This window comes from Myripristis murdjan, chromosome 13, assembly GCF_902150065.1.
Source record: "Myripristis murdjan chromosome 13, fMyrMur1.1, whole genome shotgun sequence".
Lineage (NCBI taxonomy): Eukaryota > Metazoa > Chordata > Actinopteri > Holocentriformes > Holocentridae > Myripristis > Myripristis murdjan.
This window is the reverse complement of record NC_043992.1, coordinates 40,611,670-40,635,913: the sequence shown is the minus strand read 5'-3', so window position 1 is coordinate 40,635,913 and position 24,244 is coordinate 40,611,670. Positions and strand designations below refer to the sequence as shown.

General features: G+C 42.4%; 2 protein-coding genes across 2 annotated transcripts in view; both read left to right on the top strand.

Annotated features, from left to right (window-relative positions):
* Positions 1–12,597, top strand: part of LOC115369784 (protein NLRC3-like) — a gene marked incomplete at its 5' end in the record, with an annotated part of 79,721 nt that extends 67,124 nt beyond the window's left edge. Inside the window, one exon of the mRNA XM_030066450.1 lies at positions 12,472–12,597. Coding sequence (XP_029922310.1) covers positions 12,472–12,597 — 126 coding nt within the window. The remainder of the gene's footprint in view (positions 1–12,471) is intronic.
* Positions 12,598–16,315: 3,718 nt separating this feature from the next.
* LOC115369783 (NACHT, LRR and PYD domains-containing protein 12-like) overlaps positions 16,316–24,244 on the top strand; it is a gene marked incomplete at its 5' end in the record, with an annotated part of 62,231 nt that continues 54,302 nt past the window's right edge. Inside the window, 3 exons of the mRNA XM_030066449.1 lie at positions 16,316–18,048; positions 18,152–18,325; positions 23,506–23,679. Coding sequence (XP_029922309.1) covers positions 16,316–18,048; positions 18,152–18,325; positions 23,506–23,679 — 2,081 coding nt within the window. The remainder of the gene's footprint in view (positions 18,049–18,151; positions 18,326–23,505; positions 23,680–24,244) is intronic.

Here is a 24,244-nt window from a genome sequence, read left to right as displayed (position 1 = left end):
GTTAGAATACAAAATACACTCTTACAGATGCCAAAAGCATCAGAGGGGCTTGCCCTTCCAAATGTCCAAATATATTATTGGGCAGCTAAATTAATATCTAAATTACACTCCTGTAGTTAGTCAGTTGCTGTGAATATGAAAACAGTTTAAACTCCATTCCGTATTTCAGGTAATTCCAGTACTCTTTCCCTGAAACAACAACCCATTTTGTCTCTAAATGATAATGTCTGAGTGATTTAGCATAAGATCGCTGGAAGATCTGTATATAGATAAAGTGTTGTTGCCGCCTTCTGTCAACTGTCCCTGAAATTCAGACTCCATAAAAGTCACCTTTTCAGATATCATCAGATATCACCACCATCTACCTGCCTTACAGAGCTTACGCACCTGGAGAACCCACAAAGTGCTGTGAGGATGGTGCTCTTTGATTCCTCCAGTGCTTTTAACACCATCCGGCCTCTCTGACTAGCTAAGATGCTCTTGGAGATGTAGGTGGACCAGGACCTCGTGGCCTGGATTACAGACTACCTCAGCGACAGGCCATGTCTGACACCCTCAGGAACAGTGGTGTCACTATTTTTGTTCATCCTCTGCACCTCTGACCTCTTTGACTCAGGAACATGCCACCTACAGAAGTTCTCAGATGACTCCTCAATTGTTGGCTGTGTGACAGAGGACAGGGAGGAGGAGTTACTTCATAGGATGGTGTGGCAGCAACCACTCACCGCCGCTCAGCATCAGAAAAACCAAGGAGCTGGAGGTGGACTGCCAATGCAGCTGTTGTTCCTGGGAGCCAGGAAGAACAGGCTGCTCTGCCCATGTAGGAATTAGTCCCTTAATGTGTGCATTAGGCTGCTATGGATGTTCTACTATTAACTAATGACCAGTGTTATCTTCTGTGCTGGGAAGGTAGCATCAGGGCTTATGGTGCCAACATATGGGCCAAGCTGGTGAAGATGAACAGCTCTGGTTCTATCTGGAAATTCCCAGATAGAACAGATATTTAAACAGTGAATTAAAAGGTTACTATATATATAGTAACCTTTTAATTCACTGTTTAAATATTTGCTCTGGCATTTATTCCTTATATTCCTTATTAGCGCATATCAAATCAGATAATGTGTGATATGCATGTGTAAACAGAATAATTCAAAGAACTTGTAATTGACTTTTTTTCTTGTCTTTGTGTGTGTAATCAACTTGTGAATTTTTATAGTGATATCTGAAAGTCAAATGTTGAACCCCTTTCCCCTGTGTGTTAAAAACAGTGTTTTTTGGTATTATATGGTCATATAGAGGTGATTTTCAAAACTTTCCACCAATGAGATTTCTTGGGACTTTTTTCCCTCACTCAGGACAAACTGAGGATACAGAATCAGTTGAGTTTGCTTCTCTTGCAGTTTGTCCTAGGTTTTTTCAGAAAATGACTGGACTATCTGTGGTGGAGGCAGTGATGGAGAAAAGGATAGGCTAGATATACTCTCTATACACGTACATTTACAAACAGATAAAGTATGAGTGTATGTACTGTATGTATATTTTAGAAACGGCATCAGTGTCCTGATTTGAGGCATTGTGTAAGGACAAAGGCGATAGGGGTCTATTGTGTCCTATTCCTATTTGGCCATATCTTACCTTTTTTGTACATAGGTATTGCTATTTTTCTTTTTTCCAGGGATAAATGAGAAACTATTTCTATAGGGACATAGTGAAAAAAAAATCTAGTCTTGATGTGAATTTCCTGCTTTGAGGTTAACTTTAATGTCAACTACTGCTACTGCTGCTGTGTCATTTGAATTTCCTCTTCAGGGGATCAGTAAAGGTAAATCTAAACTATTGGTTTATTATAATTACAACTATTATGTGAGATTTTAGGGTAGATTCTGCTTCAGAACAGCTCACAGAGAGGAATATGTGGTTTTATATCAGAAAACACATGGAACCTATACCACAGTGTCATTAAAGGAAGACGAACATACTGGACATTATTTCTTAATATGCAGTCTGTTATTACACCACATAATTCTTGTATCACTAACCAGACGGTGGTGAGAGAGTGGAATGAGGAGCAGAGCCTTACCACCCTGGACAGAAATATCACGGGGTAAAAGAATAAAACTAAGCTATTATTTTTATACTATGTACATGTTGCATTACCTGATCAAGGATTTGTACATTGATACAAGTTTATACATTATACAAAGACACAGCACCCCCTAGTGACACATTTTAAGACCATTTCATTCTGAACAATGCTTTAGTAATGACTGATGAAAAGGAAAGACCTGTTTTCGTGAGGCCGTGTTTAATTAAGGTAAGATAATGTCAACCACAGATTAGGCAGGAAAAGCACGAAAGCAAGAAATTTGAATTATGGCTAAATATTCTCTTGAAAATAAACTCTTGAAATTGACTCTGGTATGAAATAGGTAATCAGTTTTGGATTTCTTGCCTTGGGAATCCAAAGGCAGAAAACACCCTACATTTACTCTCTCCTTCTGTCTCACACTTTCTGTCTTCATTTACACACACACACACACACACACACACACACACACACACACACACACACACGTCATTATCAGTTTTAATAGTTCAGTCTGTAACAGCAGGATAAGGCGTGGTATTAATCTGCCTGGACTTAGGTTGTTTGATTCCCACATCAGGACAAAATACAGAGAGAAAAAAACAACAACAACAAAAAAAAAACAGCAGGTGATTAATACTGTCAGAGGGACATAGACACAGAGATTCCTCTGTACTTTTTTCATACTTAATACATTTAAATTGTAATTGAACTGTATTTAATATCAGATTACACCAGGATCTTTTGGACCTCTTGAATTGTACTATATATAATATATTTTAATATACTTTTACAATCTCGTGCTTCATTTGCTCAAAATCAGCTTTTCATTATCTTGCAATGTAAAACAAAACAAAACAAACAATGAAAAAACACCAACATTTAAATATATGTAACAATTGCATGTTATCTAGATATCTAGTATATCTGGTATATATTTGAATACTTATGTACTTATGTATATTGTATGTTTGACATATTTTCATAGGTAGTGGCAGATTCAAGGGTAGGCTCCTTAAAAGCTCTGCTTCAGCCTTACCCTTTTGGTTGAATCCTTACTGATTTTTTTTGCTTGTTTGAATTAATGGTAGTGATAAGAAATATGAGTTTGTGTTATAATGTTTGGATTGACCAAATAAACTGTATTCATTCATTCATTCATTCATTCAGGCTGTTTGAAGGGCTGGGCTGAAAAAATAAAAAGGCCACCTGCTGCATGACAGGCAGTCCCACCAGCGCTCAAAAAGATATGGACCTGGGCTGTGAGGCTCCACAAGTGGAACCCCAGAGATATTCTGTAACTTGGATTATGATTATTATCCATAATGTTGTAACCACTAAAGGCAGACTGACCACGAGCTGGGAGATTGTAAAACAATGTTTTCTGCTCCTGTTGAAGCTACAAGTCTGGATAAAAACAACCTCGTTTTTAGAAAAATGAGTTTTATTCACGGTGTCACGGAAAAGTACTACACTACCCACAATCCTAACCGTGGCTCTGATTGGTGGAGCTCACTGTTACCTTGGAAACATTCACTGCACCTGCGAGTGTTTCCATTGGCTAGTGAGTGATGTCAGTAACGTCAACATTAGTCAGCCCTGGTAACACTGGTTAAGGTAACATTACATTAACATTAGATAACATATGATGGACACTGTAGTTCTTTTTTGATTGGCGCTATTAGATACACAGACTTGTACCCATGACTTTTTTTTTTCTCGTTTCTCTCAATTTCTAAATGCAGATCTTATTTAATCACACTAATTTCTGCTCCTGTCCAATTTCAGACCACTTGAATACGTGGAACCGTATAAACTCAGCTACCGTGATAAAACTCTTCCGGACCACAAGGGTCTTCGAATTATCACGTGACTGCCCAGGTCTATGGTGCATCATGTATGATGAAATAGTCTTTGTCAGCCATTAAAATTAACATTGTCAATAGGTGATCCAGATTAAATGTAAAATGCTGAGATGATACACGGAAGTAATAACCTTTCAAATATTTATTCACAAACGCCTCCTAAGTAAAATACAGAGGCAACTACTGACATATGTTTCACACACACACGTACACACGCACACACACACACACACACACACACACAAATAACCCACTCTTGAATTAAATGAAAATGTAATTCACACCAAACTTTAAATTTCTATAGGCTTTTTGTGCAAACCACTCTCAAATAATTCTCGTAGGAAAGGATTTTCACATTTCTGCTCGATTTCCAAATTGAGGTTATCATAGAATCAGCTAAGCAAGGTACCTGTTAGCTCCTTAGCCAAGCATCTAGGCTAAACATGGGGTAGAAGTTTCTATAAAAGCCCTTGCAGTGTACACACATTTGTCTTTGGGAATTCGGAATTGGTAAAAATGTACAACTTGAAGAAAGCCTGCTGCATTGTCTCCTTCACAGGTCACACACTGTAGCAGGATGCCAGGGTGACAGCTCAGACTGTGTGAGCCCCTCTGACATCTGAGCGTTAGAAAGGGGCTCGAGCTAAAACTGCAAACCTGTACAGATGGGATGGATGGAAGTTTTAACAACTTACCTAAAGCGTACTTTGAAAATTAGAACAACACGGACAGTGCAGATTACATCAGAGATTACATCAAAATGCTAGCAAGATACTGGGCTACCTTCTTGGTTCTTTGCAAAAACGTGCACCATGTACTTTGCAAAGTTGTCCCAGCCTCACTTTGGGAAAGCCTTCCCTACAGGACACTTTGCATGGGACACTATAGAGCGCTGTATCTCTTTTCCACCGGCATTTTTTTTCTCTCCATTGCACGGGCACTTCATGGTGTTCTCTTACTTGGAGGGACATCTCAAAGGGCATCTTATGAGTTTTCCTCATCAGAACGGCACCTCGGGAACCTGTAAGCTCACCTGTCCTATAGCACATTTTCTCAACTGGACGGTCGTCCATAAACAAACTTCCCACATATTCTCACATGTAAGGACACCCTTTAAAGCGCTGCATCACATTTTATCCCCTGGAGTGGCACTTCTCCATTGGAGGAGCCCCTGATTTATTGTAATTTATTTATTTAATGTATTTATTGCATGAAAAGCATTTGAGGGCCATTCCAAAGACGGGAGGGAAGGGGTGATCCCATAAGGCTGGATCAAGTCTGACAGTTCCTGAATCCCAGGACCAGGAGTCTCATGGGTTCACACTAACCCTGAACCTCCGGCGGAGTGTGTTGTCCCCCAGGTTTTAGGTTATTTTCTTCTATTGTTTAAATTGTTCATATAGTATTTTTCTACATTCCTTGTTTATAATGTTTATATTGCTCGTTGGTACTTATTATCTGTATATACTGTTTATAGTGTAAATTATGCTTCATATCTTGCTATCCACTTTGCTGCTGTAATACGTGGAATTTCCCCACCGTGGGACTAATAAAGGAATATCTTATCTTATCTTATCTTTCATTTTTGGCCCTCTAGAGAGCACTTTAGCGATGCTCTTTCAAACATGGGGGAACCACATCCATGTAAATGCATTTTTTTTCTACCAACTAGAATGATATTTTCCAAATGCCCTTGCACTATAAAAACAACACTTAGGGCTCTAGTTTCGCAGACCAGGCGAGGCGGGGGCGTAGCGCAGATGCGCTTCGCCAACTGGGTGTGGCCAGGCGGATTTTCCAAGTTTGGCACGCCGTTCTCGGTGGCGCAAGTACTCCGCCGTCCCTCCTACCGGCGGAGGGGAGGAGAGAAGGCGTGGAGTGGGTTTGACACAGCCGATTCACATGTAACCAATCAAATGAGCCCCTGTCCTTGCCTTTAAAATGCGCTGCGCGAAGGCGTAATGAAAGTTTACACAGCTGACATGGAGACCGGCGAGCAGTGCGGACACGTCACCAAAACCTCACAGGCAGGCTTCCGGAATGTCAGACACATGAACAATGCAATAAATACCGAAAAAAAAACACTATTCAATGCTACGATCACAATCAGCACATACATATATCTCCATATCAACTGTCCCGTCACAGCTGATGTCAGATCAAAGGAGATTGGCACCGTTTGTGCTGATCGTGAGGTTTTGGTGATGTGCGCCAGGCAGCCAAACTTCCACTGCGCCGGCTCCGCTCCGCCTTGCGCTGAAAGTAGACGTGGTTTCAGATGGTGAGCTTTTGGCGCACCTCGGTGAAGCCTTTTGGCACGAAACTGTCACTGCGCCAAGCTGAATCTGTCTGCACCTCCCCCCGCTACGCCGCCACTCCCATCTCGGCGCAAGTCCGCCTGCGAAACTTGGAAACTGTCCGCCTCTGTCGCTTCGCCGGTCGAAACTAGCTCTGCGCGGGGTTCGCCTCACTGCGCCACCCCGCGCTGCGCCGGGAAACTAGAGCCCTTAGTGTCAATAAGCTTTTAACTACTTATAAGTTTACCCTTTTTTATTTTAATTCTACTAATTATTATTATTGGGACCATGCTGCATGGTGATTCTGCACTTTAAATAAAACTGATTGACTGATTCACAGAATATATGGCATATCAAATGCTTTGGTATTTCTGCTCTGGTAAAGTTCACACCAAGGTGGCACATTTTACTCTGTTGTATTCTATTATCCTTCTTAAATGTCCCCACACTAGGGTTACCCTGAGCGGAGAGCAGGATGCAACCACTGACCAAAAGCACAACTAAAACAGAGTTTTGCAAACAAAGTTACAAAAGCAACATCAAAGAAGTGCTCTTAAGACCTTGAGGCATGATGGGAACTAGGGCAGCTTAAATTAGAGCCAAGACACCGACCCAGCCATCACCCCAGTTGGTTTACCAGAACGCCTCAGTAGATACCTGACAACTAACCATCCCTGTCCATCGGAAAATGCATCACACGTGGCATCTTAAGGAGGAATAGGAGGTGGAGGGGACTGTGTTAACTAGTCAAATACAAAGTCAGCCCAGATGAATGTGTGGTGACATCACATGGATGTGACAGCTTGCAGAGTTTGAGTTTGCATCGTGCCAAGGGGAGCGTGGGAGCTGAGTGGAGCGCAGGGCCCTGGCAGAGCACAAAGGGGGTAGCTGGACGGTGACAGGGGGGTGACAGGATGAGGACGGGGGGAACACACCGCCTGTAACATGGTGTATGGAACAAGTTTCTTAGTGAGGTGCGGCGTGGCTCAGGAGGCAGAGTGGTCGTCTGGTCATTGGAGGGGAAATTATAGTCTACATCACATCCAAACTGATCCGTTTGATAGGTTCTTGGAATGATCTTGGAATGGTTCTGCCTGTCAACACACTGTCACTCAGCGTAACCAACAGAACCCAAGATGTTCCTCTCCTGGCTCCAGTTCAGCTGACCGTTTAAGGTGGCAATAAACACACACACACACACACACACACACACACACACACACACACTCGATCTGGTGTGAAAACAGCCTGTCTTAGGCTCTAGGCTATTTCTCTAGAAATGTGGTTCTGTCTATATGCTTTATATCTATAGATGCAAGTCTCCATGAATATCTATGAGGCCCATTCTATAAGTTGTGTGTCTATACATTCAAGTCTAGATCGCATGTGTATATGCAACATTATTATTTTACACTACTACAACACCAATAACAATAATAATAATAACAATAAATATACTCTATCGATACATTACCTTTCATACGGGGGTGCAGCTCAAAGTGCTTTACAATAAAGTGAAGAAAAACAAGAGAATAAAATAAAGCCAGGCAATTTAATACTAGTGCAAATCTTCCGTTATAAAACAAGGCAATCAAATGAAAAAAAAAAAAAAAAAAAAAAAAAACAAGCAGAGGCAGCAGAAAACAAAAGATATTTAAAAGGAGGTAAAACAAATTAAGATATAGACACAGTAAAATATGTAGAAACAAAGGAAGACAAAAATGTAAAACAAAGGAGAATAAAAAGCAGGAAAACATGTACAAGAACAGAATAGAAGAATAAAACAAAGGAAGCATGACAATTACATTTTTCTATTGTGATTTAAAAGCTGCAGCTCCTACAGCCTTTGGCAATGACTACTTGTATATGTATAGCCTATGTATGTATGTATATATGTGTATATGTATATGTATAATATGGACATGCTATTCTATCTGTTACATCCACACACAGAAAAATAATAGTTCTAAAATGGCAGTTCCATGTAGAACCATGAGCTACTGAAGAACCACCCATTTCATGGATGGATCCTTGTTTGGGACAAAAAACTGAGAACGGTTCTGCTCTGAACCGAGCGGCTCCACCAGGAGGAATCTGCAACGGTTCACTTAAAGCTCCACTGTGAGGAACTGTTTTTGGTTTCAGTTGGCACCTTTTTTAATCCTTTACAAAAAAAAAGAGAGAGAGAGTTAAATGAAATTATTAATGTCACTGTAATTTAACTTTAATTTACCCGGGCCAGGCTTTGCAGCGCTTGGTGTTTCAGCAAACGTTTGAGGGTCAAGGAGACAAAAACCTGAACACAGTTTTCAAACGGTGGGCCAGTGCCCTCAGGGTTACACTGTGAACCTTCATTTTGTATTGGGTGGTTGCACCAGCTGTACTCTCATCCTCTCCAAACTCAGCACGTAGCCTCTTCTTCTTCCTGGATCTTTGACAAGGCAGTGCAGCTTGAGCCTCATTTTGCAGTTTGACGTTTGCCCAACAAAGTTGTCCGCTCACCTCCGGACAGTTTCAGAATCCATGGCGTATTCCCTGAGGTTCTCCTGTGTGCCAGCGGCGGGACGATGAGCTGTCAGATTCATTCCAGCTGTTTGGAGATGTTTAGACAGAGCAGACATCAGAGGTCAAGGCCTCCATGTTGGCTTTTGCCTTCACGTGCACAGATGGTTTCATGTTTTCATTTTCAGTGATGGCTGTGAGTGTCACTTCAAGCTCAATGCAATGCTAGTTCAACGGAGAGACTTTTGTCCAGGGAACCAAAAGATCCAAACATCTTTCACCCACCACCATGTCTCTCCGATGAGCAGAGGTGGGAAGTAACGAAGTACAAATACTTCGTTACCGTACTTAAGTAGATTTTCAGGTATCTGTACTTTACTTGAGTATTTAATTTTCTGCCGACTTTTTACTTTTACTCCCTACATTTGAACATAAATATCTGTACTTTCTACTCCTTACATTGTCAAAACAGGCTCGTTACTTCTCTCTCCCTCTCTCTCTCTTTTTGGTGGGGGCGGGCTCGTTACCACCAAGAAAAACATTACAACACCTGCACCGGCACCGTGCGAGAACAAAAGGCAGAGAAACTTTCCAGGCTACAGCAGCGCACTGACATAGATTGTGTAACAAAGCGAAGAGTTGCCACTCCGCGCTATTTTCACTGGCTAACAGCAGCACACTGGCTTAGCTTGTCTATTCAGAGAAGAGGTATCACTTCGGCTTATTTTTCATTCTATGTTATCACATGCATACTACTGCTCATTCATTGGTAGTTGAATTGTTAGGTCTGTTTGATAAGTAATTTACATTTTTAAAACAAATAATAATTTAACATATTTTTAAATTATTAGAGTCAACATCTACTCCTTCAAGATAATTTATTATGTTCTACAACTCATAAACATACACCAACACTACATACTGAGTGTTTGAGCAGCATATCTCCTCTGTGCTACAAAAGATCCGTGGTAAAAATTATTAACATTAACGCTGAAGCCCTCCCCCACAGTTTCCAAAAATCCTGGAGGAAACCCTGCACAGAGAGGGAAAGGGAGAGAGGGCGCGGGGCGTGAGAGCAGTTAAGAAAAAGAAAACCATAAAGAGAAATCTGGAGCCATGGAGGAAGACAGTTGCCAGGGAAGATAACGTTAGCCGACAACAAAACAGAGTCGGAGAAGCAAGAAAAGTCTGTTAAAAGTCATATACGTTAAGTATATTAAGTATTGAGAGTACCAAAGCTGTTATCAAGGTACTCATTCAAGACCTCTGGTCAGTTCAGTCTTGATTATTGTGTGAAACTGGGCTTGCAGCAAAACTAGAATGTTGCGTGATTTTCATTCTCTCTGTACCAGCACTTTGCAGGTTGTTAATAAAAGAGGAAATGTTCCTGTTTTGTGTGCCCTGAACTTTTTTTTTCGTCAAAAAGTTATCAAAAAGGTATATGTATCATTAATGGTAAAAAAAAAAAAAAAAAAAATCATTTTTACTTTTTACTTTTGTACTTAAGTACATTTCAGAGCCTGTACTTTCTTACTTTTACTTGAGTAAAGAAGTTGAATTGGTACTTTGCTTTTACCAGAGTCTTTTCTCACACAAGTATCTTTACTTCTACTTAAGTACAGAATGTCAGTACTTTTGCCACCTCTGCCGATGAGTGACTGTCACCTGTGATGAGTATCGTGGGCAATTTCTTCCCAAACACCCATTCTCTGATAGGAATACAGCAATGTCATTTAACACAGAGAAAAGGGACACACTGTCAATGACCACACCTGTGGTATCGGCAAGCTTCAGATTTAAAACGTGTGCGCAGCACCAGACGTGCACATGCCCCGGGACATGGGCTGACAAGAGAACCAAAAACCCTCGGTACTCCCCTTGCATGTTTGCTGCCTGCACATTCAGTGATGTCAGCTGCATTTAGCTGAGTACTTGCTTAGGCAGATCTGCAAAATCCTGACCAGAGGATGTCTGGCAGTTTACTACTGCAAGCAGCCTCTGGTTAAGTTCATGCGTCTCATACCTGGTTATTATGGAGCACTGGTCTTTGCACCAGATATCTTGGACAGGGTCTCTCTGAATGGAAAACATTTCAGCTTGTTTGACTTCATTAGCAATGTTTTCTTTGATGAAACGTCCAATAATCTCCATTCCTGAGCTGAGCTGTTGTTTTGGAGCGGAGAGTGACGTGCGACCCTCCACCCTTGACTGTGCCTGACTCGTGCAGCTTCTTACTGTTTTCAGTGCATGAATTAATTTACATGCTTTTGCAAACATGTATAAAATGTGCTGAGTAAAAGAACAAGCTCCTAAAAGGTGGCCTGTGGTCTACTGCAGCATCGTCCAGACTATAAGCAGCTTCTGATTTCCCTCCTCCTCGGTAACTCAGTCTACGCTCGCCAGTGACTGAACGTCAGTGAGCCGCTGCATCACCTGTTGCCTCTGTCGTACCTGTTCTTTCATGACAGACATCTGATTGTCATTCAACAGGCACTCGATGTCCCCTCTGCTGGCAGATATGTGTCTGTGCATTTATGTTGTGACTTTTCTCATGTTGTTTAGTTCTCTGCTGGATGTCATTCATTCCAACTGTGAAAGGATTCTCTTGTGTGGTAAAAGTGAGACATACTGAATAAAACACAGTGTGTGTTTTTTCTCTGTATGTAAGCCATGAACATTTGGTGTCATTTTTGCATTGAAACGCTTTCTTTACACATGCATTTTTTATGTTCTAACAACTAATTAACCCTAATCCCCTCTGTCCTCCTCCTCTTCATTTGGCGGTGGATAGTTGCTGCCGCTGACCATGCTAACAGCATCTGTGATTTTGAATAAATGTGCAGGATCAGCCTCCACCTTTTCATTTTTTTGAGGTTAGCTTTATTTTTGATTTGAACTTACAACTTTTAGATTCCACTCTCTCTCTCTCTATCTTGATTTGATTATTTCCTGATTGACCTCTGGCATTACATGGATGGATGCATCCACATGAGGAGGTGGGGGGAGGATGAGGGCAGCGCTTCCTTCACCTTCCTTCACCAACTGGGACCGTGTAACCCCCGATCAGATGGGCTGCTTCAGCATCAACTGGACCAAATTTTCTCCCCACAGTTTTTTGCCCCATATTTTTTCAGTGCATTGGTGTTTGTCAGAGTTGCCAGACTGCCAGTCCGAGCCTGCAAGACGTCACTGAAATGATGGGATGACGATGATAATGATGGGATTAGAAAAAGATGAATTCACCTAAAATTTCATTTAAAAGCCGAGTCTCTTTTCCTGCTCTTTTTTTGTCCAAAAAGAATTAAAGGTAGTTCTGTCCCAAATCTCGGCGGGTTGGATTCAGTGAATGGAGCAGTTCATTCAGTGACTGGCTGTTCATTGATGTTTTAAGGTTTTTGCTGCCTGATTCAGTCTTTGAGCAGCCACAACAGAAGAAGCTGCTGTTCTACTGAAAACTTTTTACAGACATACAGCTCTCTGTCACATTCATAATTCTGACTGTTTGCATGTGATGTGACTAAGACAGAGCAGAGAAAACGGCTTTCATCGCATCTGTTTTGGCTCATATTTCAGCAGCATGTACAGAGAGTGGAGGGCTAATTATCATTAGTCTTTTGTTTAAATTTCACAGGAAACCGGGTGCCCTGGTAGCTCACCGGATAGGAGCGTGTACCATGTGCTAAAGCTGAGTCCTGTGTCCTTGGTTTGAATCCGACCTCAGGCCCCGGGGCAGACCCAGGACTATGTATCTGGCCTGGGAACGCCTTGGGATCCCCAGGAAGAGCTGGTGGATGTGGCCATGGAAAGGATCATGTGGGCCGACCTCCTCAGCCTGCTGCCACCATGAGCCGGTCCCGGATAAGCAGTAGGAAAAAATAATATGGCATTGACATAACATGCCAATCTCTAGTAGGTAACCAATCGGCTGTTTAAAACAAAAAGCGAATATGGCACAAAATAATCAAATTCATTGTAGCTGCAAAGCATCAAGGCCCAGCCACACAGGCTGTGTTCAGTCTTTAATATCATGTTTGAATTCATTCGTTACTGGAAACAAAACACCTACAGTCACAGACACCTTTCGTTCTGCAGGATGTTGGCTCTTATCTAAAGCAGCTGGGAAAATTCCTCAATAGCACACGGTGGAAAATCATGGAGGACCGAGCAAGTTCACTCACTGACACTGATGTTCACTAACAGGAAAAATGTGGACCAATCAGGGGTCTAATTTCTTCTCATAGAAACATAAGCCTGAATGTGAGCAGATTGTGAGTCTAAACCTGATTCCAATGAGTGGCAGCTGCCATACTTTACCACACCTGACTGACACCTGTGACCTCAGACCAGACCAACAGGGATGTCAAGTAAATGTTGACATTAATAAGAATCACACATTTATGTTAATTTAGTCTCATGGTGAACTATTATCAATGTGTTTTTTCTGCAGTGCTGCCTTTCTGTCAGCAGAGGGCGCTGCTGCTGTTAAGTTCAATAGAGAATTCCATTCCATGAAAGGGCGCAGCTGAACTGTTGAAGAATCCCCTTCAGGTTATGGCTTGTAGTTCTAACATCTGGCCAGCAGGGGGCTGTCTCCATTTGGCTGCACTTCCTGAGACTGGCGTCTGTGACGCTGTAGCGTCTTCAAAATAAAAGCACACCCCTCGTACTCTGTAGCCTCTTCAAAATAAAAGCATCTAAGCCCTGATTCCTACGCAGTGCTGTTTGATATTCAGCTTCGTTTTACACAAATCAGTTTGTTCCCCATTTAACTTCAGTGGTGAACTCGCTGTGTTTCCTGCCACTTCTGCGTTCTGCATGGAGGCTGTGATCCTGCCTCGCAGCTGCGGGATCAGCCTGACGTGTCTTCCTGCATGAAAACGGCTTTTCTACTTTCACTTTCAACTTCAACCGGATTAAGGACGTTTCTGTCTTTTCAGCCGCTTGGAAAAAAAAACTCTGTTCAGTCAAAACCAAACGGAACGTCGACGAGCGGTAAGGACGATTATTTATTCGGTTTTGTTTTGTTTATTGCTCTTTTCAGCTGCTTTTTGCACACACACACACACACACACACACACACACACACACACACACACACACACACACACACACACACAGTCAGCAGTGTGGCAGCAGAAGCAGCAGCGTCTTCTCTCTCTGGGTTTCCTCTCCAGGTGAAGCTGAAAGTCTCTTGGATTTGATGTGGATGTGACTCAGCAGGTAAAGAGCCGACCAGGGATCATTAGAGATGTTTGATGAACAGGCTCCTACATTGTGTTTCAGAGCTGGAGGACTGGAGAGCACACTGGGACCAGCACATGTGGAAAGGCTTTCAAAACGGGGTTAACGTGTTTCAGCATCTAAATATTCATCATGTCATGATATTTAATGTTGACTGAGGACAAAATCATCTTTGTCTGAAATGTTTTACCTGTGTGTTTTACTGCTGACCAAAGTCTGCGTCAGGTGAGCTGTAATCTGAACACCTCATCGATGAAATATGCACCAAGTTACAGAACCAGTCTGACAGCTTGGAGAAAGTTGACTTGAGTTCATTTATTTTGTTGTTGATCCACCAAGAGAGCGAAACACCAGTTATTTCATGCTATATTAGATTTCACTCTGCTATCACCTACTATTTCAATACAAATGTTTTGAAACCTTTGAGTTTGAAAGCAAAACTACTTAAAAAAAATGACACAAACTCTGAAAAATTAGCAAAAGAATTATCAGAAAATCAGTAAAACAGAAAGTGATGAGACATCCTGTCATGGAAAGCTTGTTGTCATCAATCAGCCGCTGTGTTTGTGTCAAGGTGTCGGCTCGGCTATGGATGTGTGTGAGGAGAGAGAGGAGGGGCTCCCTGCCTCTGAAAGCACTCTGTCTGGGGAACATGACAGCCAGACCAAAGCTAAGAGGTGAGATGAGGATCTCTGACTGTCCATGACTGTTCTCCATCTCAGAGCTCAGCAGGCAAATCAGCACAGCAGCTTTATTCACAGGAAAAGCTCTGTGTGTGTTCACACTCCATTTTACACACAGTGTTGTTTCTGAAGAGAAGTCACTCATTATTATCTTAGTATGTTAGTGTGACTAAGAAAGTAAAGCAGATCCCTTCACTGTGTTCATAATGTTTCTATCAGGATCCAGCAGGAGAGACCAGACCCCCCTGAACCTGAACCTGGACCTGAACCTGGACCTGAACCTGGACCTGAGCCCAGCTGTGTGTCCATGAGGAGTGACCATTCGATGGGTCGATATATTGACTTCAAAGACGGCCGCCTCTCTGTGGATGATGGGTAATTATTTCAAACTGGTGATGAATCAGATGGTTTTTCTGTCATCAGATTCATGAGATCCAGAATTGGTTTGACCCTTCAGACTCTGTTGACTGAGTTTCCTCTTTCAAAACATCACATCCAATGATCGTGTGTGTGTGTGTGTGTGTGCGTGTGTGCGTGTGCGCGTGTGCGTGTGTGTGTGTGTGTGTGTGTGTGTGTGTGTGTGTGTGTGTGTCCTCCACAGAGTCCAGCAGCAGAGCTCAGAGGTTCCCAGTGCTCAGTCTGCCCAGCAGCATCAAACAGACCTGGCCTCCATATTTATGGTGTGTAAATGTACAACAACATACCAACTGAACAAGAACCATTCTGCTCAGAATCGTCTCCGTGCTGCTCTCTGTATCTTTCAGCCTCTTTGACCTGGATTTGATTTGGTGTTTTGTGTCCAGATTTTAATTTGGAAGTCTTAATTCTGTTATTTTTCTGCTCCAGCTGCTGGAGGAGAACATCAACACCTTTGTGAAGAAGGAGCTGAAAAACCTGCAGAGGTCTCTGAGTCCAGATTACCCAGAATGCTTAGAGAGGCAGAGGGAGGATGAGGAGGTGTTGGACGGTGAGGAGGAAGAGCAGAGGAAGAGAAGCAGAGAGTTTTTTCTGCAGATCACACTGCACCTCCTGAGGAGGATGAAGCAGGAGGAGCTGGCTGAGCGTCTGTGGAGCAGTAAGTAGCCCCCCCCCCCAAAAAAATCAATTTTAAATTTTAAACGAAAAAATTTGAGTTCGAGTCAAACTGAAAAAAATAAATTAAGAGCCGAGTCAAACAGCCAGTCAGATCAAAGCAGTTGGCTTCCCTGGGACAGCGGCGGCGCTCCGGCTGTGAACTTTATTCTCTCCAAATCCTGATCAGGACGTGCAGCTCTTCATTTGTTTCTGCAGTCTGTTGTTTGGCGGCGGCTGCTTTGTGTTGTTGTCCTCTGATAGCTCATGTTTACAAAAGTGTTGTCATGGCTACGTCTTGACCAATCAAGAAGGACAGCCCTTTTAGCTCCTCCTAAAAGTTCCTGGAGCAGGGCCCAAATCAAGTTCCAGGAAATTTAACCTGGAACAATGTTTTTCTTCAGGTCTCGGCACACCTTGCTAAGTTCTTACAATCGAAAAGGACCAATAGATACATTTACCAGGAAATATTCACATTTCTCATATTTAATACAATATGGATTTGTTGATGTTTTGTTGTTTGTTCATTCAGAAACTGCCGCTGCAGCGTGCCAACGTGAACTCAAATCTAACCTGAAGAAGAGGTGTGAGTGTGTGTTTGAGGGGATTGCTAAAGCAGGAAACCCAACACTTCTGAATCAGATCTACACAGAGCTGTACATCACAGAGGGAGGGAGTGGAGAGCTCAATGAGGAACATGAGGTCAGATGGATTGAAACAGCATCCAGGAAACCAGCCAGACCAGAAACACCAATCACATGTGAAGACATCTTTAAACCTTCACCTGGAAGAGGTGGACCAATCAGGACAGTGATGACAAAGGGAGTGGCTGGCATTGGGAAAACAGTCTTAACACAGAAGTTCACTCTGGACTGGGCTGAACACAAAGCCAACCAGCATGTCCACTTCACATTTCCATTCACTTTCAGAGAGCTGAATCTGCTGAGAGGGAAAAAGTTGAGCTTGGTGGAACTTCTTCATCACTTCTTCACTGAGACCAAAGAAGCAGGAATCAGCAGGTTTGAGCAGTTCCAGGTTGTGTTGATCTTTGACGGTCTGGATGAGTGTCGACTTCCTCTGGACTTCAACAACAACCAGATCCTGACTGATGTTACAGAGTCCACCTCAGTGGACGTTCTGCTGACAAACCTCATCAAGGGGAAGCTGCTTCCTTTTGCTCGCCTCTGGATAACCACACGACCCGCAGCAGCCAATCAGATCCCTCCTGAGTGCGTTGACATGGTGACGGAGGTGAGAGGCTTCACTGACCCCCAGAAGGAGGAATACTTCAGGAAGAGATTCACAAATGAGGAGCAGGCCAGCACAATCATCTCCCACATCAAGACGTCACGAAGCCTCCACATCATGTGCCACATCCCAGTCTTCTGCTGGATCACTGCTACAGTTCTGGAGGACGTGTTGAAAACCAGTGAGGGAGGAGACCTGCCCAAGACCCTGACTGAGATGTACATCCACTTCCTGGTGGTTCAGTCCAAAGTGCAGAACGTCAAGTATCATGGGAGAGATGGGACAGATCCAGTCTGGACTGCAAAGACCAAGGAGATGATCCTGTCTCTGGGAAAACTGGCTTTTGAGCAGCTGGAGAAAGGCAACCTGATCTTCTATGAAGCAGACCTGGCAGAGTGTGGCATTGATATCAGAGCAGCCTCAGTGTACTCAGGAATGTTCACCGAGATCTTTAAAGAGGAGCGTGGGCTGTACCAGGACAAGGTTTTCTGCTTCGTCCATCTGAGCCTTCAGGAGTTTCTGGCTGCTCTTTATGTCTTTCTGACATTCATCAACTCTGGAGTCAATCTGCTGTCAGAAGGACAATCAACCTCCCAACTAAAACTCCTCCAGAGTGCTGTGGACAAGGCCTTACAGAGTCCAAATGGACACCTGGACTTGTTCCTGCGTTTCCTCCTGGGTCTTTCACTGCCGACCAATCACACTCTCCTACGAGGCCTGATGACGCAGACAGGAAGTAGCTCACAGTCCAATCAGGAAACAGTCAAGTTCATCAAGGAGAAGATCAAGGAGAATGAGTCTCCAGAGAGAAGCATCAACCTGTTCCACTGTCTGAATGAGCTGAATGACCATTCTCTAGTGGAGGAGATCCAACAGTACCTGAGATCAGGACGTCTCTCCAGAGTAAAACTGTCCCCTGCTCAGTGGTCAGCTCTGGGCTTCATCTTACTGTCATCAGAAGAAGATCTGGAGGTGTTTGACCTAAAGAAATACTCTGCTTCAGAGGAGGTTCTTCTGAGGCTGCTGCCAGTGGTCAAAGCCTCCAAGAAATCTGTGTAGGTTCAGAGATAACTGGATATATTAAACACATAACATGATGTTTTCTACACAAGAGAAACACATTTAAATGTATTGTTTTCATCTGTAATTCCTCCTCAGGCTGAGTGGCTGTAATCTGTCAGAGAGAAGCTGTGCAGCTCTGGCCTCAGTTCTCAGCTCCCAGTCCTCTAGTCTGAGAGAGCTGGACCTGAGTAACAACGATCTGCAGGATTCAGGAGTGAAGCGTCTCTCTGCTGGACTGGAGAGTCCACACTGCAGACTGGAGGCTCTCAGGTCAGGATTCCTCAACCTGCTCAACACATGACCAGTTCAGTCCTGATTTACATGCAGTCTCCACTGTAGCCAGCTGTGAGGACACTGATGTCTGGAGTAGGGCCTGACCGGTATGGATTTTTTGGGGCCGATGCCGATTCTGATATTAGGGAATAAAAAAAATCTGATAACCCATAGATCGGCTTATTAAATCTTTACGTTTTTCAATTTTAAAAAAAGATGAAATACCAGCTTTGAATGGCTTAAATATAGTTCCAAACACTTGTTACAAAGATATTAATTGAAGGGAGAACATTTTACTATTGTCAGATACTTTTATTATCAAAAATTGTGTTGAACAAGCAGCATATGAACAATTTGAACATAAAACAAATCAAAAATATGATGTGCAAAAAGGCAGTATCATCATGTCATCATGTTTAGCTTTAAGGTGCTGCCAAAGGTTGGTTGTGTTTTTTGCTTTTTGCTTGCTTGATCCCTGGCTCACAGAAGCTGCACAAATATTACAGACAGCTTCACCAGGGACATCCTTGGTGACGTAGTCCCACACCGTACTGCGTCCAACTTCTTTTGCCATCTGTAAAAAAAAACAAAGTAAGACATAATATGCATTAGTTAAAAAATAATGTCACAAATCTGTCTAGTTACATGGGCCATTTTGAAACTCAAACATTAAGCATTTGTCTTACTTGTGTTCACATGAATATGGCGCGTACACTCCTGGCCACTTCATTAGACTAAACCTATTACTTTTAAAATGTTGTTGACTGTAAGAAAGCTGATAATTCTTCTTTATGGTTATTATTGAGGTAGTAGTGGGTGTTGGTGTGAGGAGCATCATATTGAGGTGTCTGATATTTTGTCAACCCCACTTACATGCATCAGAGGGTCAAAATACTCTGAACACCTCTCAATATACTGCTCTCCACACCAACAGCAACACCCACTATCATCTCAGTAAACATAAAGAAGTCTCTCTGACAGTGTCAACATGTACAAAGTGAGACATTTATTACAGTACAATTCATGGTAGGCCTGTTATTGCTGTGCATTACATTGCACAGTGTCTAATGAAGTGGTCAGTTAGTGTATTTAATGAATTATTATCTGTAGTTAATAGGTAGGTGGATAAACAGCATCATAAAAGTCTCTGGTAAAACATGATTTGAAATGCGCCTCTCTGATGTCCTCTAAACGTGCTTTCACATTTTCTTTCCTCCATGAAGTTATAACTTCACCCAGAAACGCTTTTTCATCCTCAACGCCACAAGTTAAAAAACACAGTCCGTGCGCTGCTGTAAATAAATGCAGCCCAAAGTGCTTAGCAAGGTAATATTGAAGCTAGGTTATCCTAACTTTAGCTTGCTAACATATCAGTCAAGCGTGACAGACACAGCGAGGCTCGCCATGGGGAATGGGAAACTTACTGAGTTATTGTTTATTTCACAAACTAGTTATGAACTTAACATTGAGGCAAACCGCTGGGCTCAGTAAATGCGCTGTGGGCTCTTCAGTCTTCTCTCTACTTCTCTCTGCTGTGGGGGGACTGTGGAGCGGGATGTGAAAGGAGTCGGAGCGCCCTCTACTGGATACGTAACGCAAGCCCATTATTTCTAAGAAAACACCATATTCCCTGCATTTAACCAGTGATAAATAAGTGTTAACATCGGCGTCAATCAGCCAACTTTTGGCCGATTACCGATTATTCTCTAATGGCTGTAACCGATTTATCGGTCAGGCCCTAGTCTGGATAGGGTGGCCATACGTCCGGATTTAGGCCGGACGCTTATTTGTCTTCCTTTTTGGAGTTGCACTTGAATGCAACGCTGCATATCGTCCAATGGTGTAAGACAGGCCCGGACTCTACATCGGGGGAACCGGGAGATTTTTATTTTACGTCATAGACTTTTAAATTATAATCCAAAAAGTGCATTCATTGGATGCGCGTTAGTTTTTTTCCTCCTGCGCTGCTGTGTGCTCATGCCGGTGTGTGTGTGTGTGTGTGTGTGTGTGTGTGTGTGAGACTGTGGAGCACACACCCACCGGCGCTGTCTGAAGCGTAGCGCGGCGAGAACAAAGTTAAAACAGCAGCGCACTGACATAGATTGTGTAACAAAGCGAAGAGTTGCCACTCCGCTGTATTTTCACTGGCTAACAGCAGCACACTGGCTTAGCTTGTCTATTCAGAGAAGAGGTATCACTTTGGCTTTTTTTCAATCTATGTTATCACATGCATACTAGGCTACTGCTCATTCATTGGTAGCTGAATTGTTAGGTCTGTTTGATAAGCAATTTACATTTTTAAAATAAGAATAATAATTTAACGTATTGTTACATAAAAAAAGCCAACATGATGCAGGTCAAAGACTAAAAAAAGACTATTGACTAAAACTAGACTAAAATATTTGGATTTTCTTCGACTAAAACTAGACTAAAATATTTGGATTTTCTTCGACTAAAACTAGACTAAAATGCCAAAACTTTTCGTCGACTAAAATGTGACTGAACAAAAAAGAATACAAGTTGACTAAATATGACTAAAACTAGTCATTTGACACAAGACTAAGACTAAAACTACATTGAATTTAACACTGGTATCCCCCAGACTTCACTTGCAGACTCACAGACTTTGACGGCGTGTTCCTGGGAAGTCTGCGAGTGCTGAGGGCTTTCAAAATCCACAAGTCCAGAGTCCAGAAGGGACCTCAAGTGGACTTTCTGCAGACCTGCAGAGAGTCTGCTTGGGTTGCAGACTTCTCCTGACTTACCCACAATTCATTGCAATATGGACATGACATTATACATTTTCCAGTTGCCAACTAAAAACCAAAACTAACTTATGAGAGTGTAAAACAGCTACTGTATTAAAATGTTACTTGAGTCATGTAGGCCAGCAATAATATTCAACCACATCATGATGCAGAAATATGTAGAGCTATAGGCTTTAGTTTTAGTCATATTTAGTCAACTTGTATTTTACTGCAAAAAAAAGCTATACATATTGTAAGCAAAAAACCCTATAATGAGCCAACCAATTCACTATTTATTCATCATAACACTCTCAAATTCCAAAACTTAGTAGATTACAAAATAATACAGATTATGTATAAAGCTAGAAATGAACAACTACCACAAAGTATCCAGAGGTTGTTTAAAATGAGGGACAGCGGTTACAATTTGAGGGGAACAATCGTTTTTGAAAAACCAAAGATTCGTACAAATGTAAAAGGTTATTGTCCGTCTGTTAAGGGGGTGAACTGATGGAACAGTTGTTCTGAAAATATAAAACCTCGATTACATTGGCCAGTCTGAAAAAACTTTACAAGAATATCTTAATTATGCAGTACACTGTCAAAAATCGTAAGTACATCTTGTATCTCACATATTCATGCCATCCTGCTTTTTTCTGATTTTGTCCTTTTGGCATCCGATGTTTTGGTTGACTAAAAATTTACCAATTAGTAGCTTAATTAAGTTTGTATTTGTTGACTGAAAGCTGCATCGTTGGTTGACCAATTAGGTAGAAGTTATGTTTGGATTAGCTCATATTATGAGTAAATGTTTATTTGTGATAAGGGTAGGCGTGATAAGCTCTGCTTCAGCCTACACCTTTTCGGTCAGTCCTTTAATTGACCGAAATAAATCAAATCAATCAAATCAATCAAAATCAATCAAAAACCAAAATGCATTTTATTATTGCAGCCTGTCCACTCTCCCTCTCTCTCTCTCCTCTCCTTTGGGTTTAGAGATTAGACATTGACACAGACTATGAGGTCATGGCAACATTGTTCTTATATTTGCTTCTTCATGAAAACGTTAACCTCATAGGTGTGCACATAGGCGGAAATCCCAGGGGGCTCGGGGGGGGACAAGACCCCTCCATGGTTTGGTCCGCATCCTGCTCCCGGCAGAGCGGCAGCTCGGTAACTTACAGTCAGTCCGTCAGCCTGAGAGGCAGCAGCCTGATGAGAACTAGCAAGAAAACCTCCTCAGGTGAAAGCCAGTGAGTCATTTATCACAGCACCTGTTCACCAAGCACAAGGCTCTAATATGAAAAGCGATATTTTCCCCCTGCTTGGTCCAAAACCTGCCTCTTTCAGCTCTCTGTTTAAGCTAACAGCTAATGAGACAGTGAGGGAGAGAGAGGACAGACCACAGGAGGAGCAAATACTGAGCTTTTTATTCTTTCAAAAAGTCTGTCAGGATATTAATGTCAGAAATAGTTCATATTTTACTGATATTTTGAGTTTGTCTCTTGATTGATATCTATTTTTTTTTTTTTTTTTTTTTTTTGCATTTTAAGTTGCATTATTTTGTGGCATAGTTTCATTTAATTTTCTTATTTGATCTCAAAGGGACAGTGTACAGCTCAAACATATACTGTATGTCACTATTTGATGCCATATCTTGCTTTGTTTTTTGTTGACACTACAATGAATCTGTTTTTTGAAGAATAGTTTGATGTAGTTGGATTATTCAAGGAATTTCCTCTAGTTTTAGAGCTTATTTTGAGTTCCTAGTTCTTGTAAAGCTACTTTGGTGAACTGTAGTGGAAACAGAACAGTGAGCAAAGAAATTTGGTTAGAGGATTATTGCTTTTAATAGCATTATTTAAAACATATGAACAAGCTGAGGGCTCAACGCTGTACGGCAAGTTTCAAAGGAGCGTAAGAGAGAAAGAGGGAGATACAGTCGTGCCAGACAACAATTTTTTCATGTCCCCTCCAAGAATTACTCTCAGAAATTTTTCTGTTTATTGCCCCCCCCCCAATAATGAAATGGGATTTTCGCCCCTGGGTGTACATGTAGCTCCAACAGATTGTTCTGTCTCTCTGTCTTGTCACTGTGAAACTGGAGATACTGGAGAATTTGACTGAACCATTTTTGAAATATAACAAGTCAGTTGTCAACCTGCTGAATGAAACATGCAGCAAGCTGCTCTTCATCTGGAGACCATGTCAACCTCCCAGAGAGCAGTTCTACATCTTACATGTACTAGACTGCTGAATATTTGTAGACAAAATTAAAACTTTGATATAATTTTTGACCAGTATCAAAGAAATGGCTCCAGCCATGCATACAGCTTCATGTCACTGAACAGATTCCTAAGCTGTGTAGGTTTCTGTGAAAACACAAAGCAGATGATGTGGTGGACTGATTGTGTTTGTGATGGTGTGCAGGCTGTCAGGCTGTCTGCTCACACAGGAAGGCTGTGCAGCTCTGGCCTCAGCTCTGAGCTCCAACCCCTCCCATCTGAGAGAGCTGGACCTGAGTACCAACGATCTGCAGGATTCAGGAGTGAAGCGTCTCTCTGCTGGACTGGAGAGTCCACACTGCAGACTGGAGGCTCTCAGGTCAGGATTCCTCAACCTGCTCAACACATGACCAGTTCAGTCCTGATTTACATGCAGTCTCCCCTGTAGCCAGCTGTGAGGACACTGAGGTCTGGAGCTCGGTAATAATGTTCTGTCTAAAAATAACAATCACAGCTGTATAACTGTATGAATAATGAGGGTTTGAAAATGTCTCTTTAAGTGACTGTTGCTGTAGTTTGGAGGTGAGTGAGCGTGCTGGCCCAGCTCCTCTCACCCAGTCCTCCCAGTCCTCCCAGTCCTCCACTGTATACGCTCTGTGCTCATGTGAGCCGGCGTTTAAATGTGGTTGTGCTGCTCCTGCAGTGATTCCAGCAGGCTGGAGCCAGACTGAGTGAAGCTTCAGTCTCTGTGGCTCAATCCAAATGTCCAGACTTCACTTGCAGACTCTCAGACTTTGAGGCCGTGTCTCTGACACGGCCTCAAACTACGACTCTGTCAGTCTGCTTGGGTTGCAGTCTTCTCCTGACTTACCCACAAGTCATTGCAATATGGATCTGACATCATGGATTTTCCAGCTGCGAACTAAAACCAAGTTATTATGAGA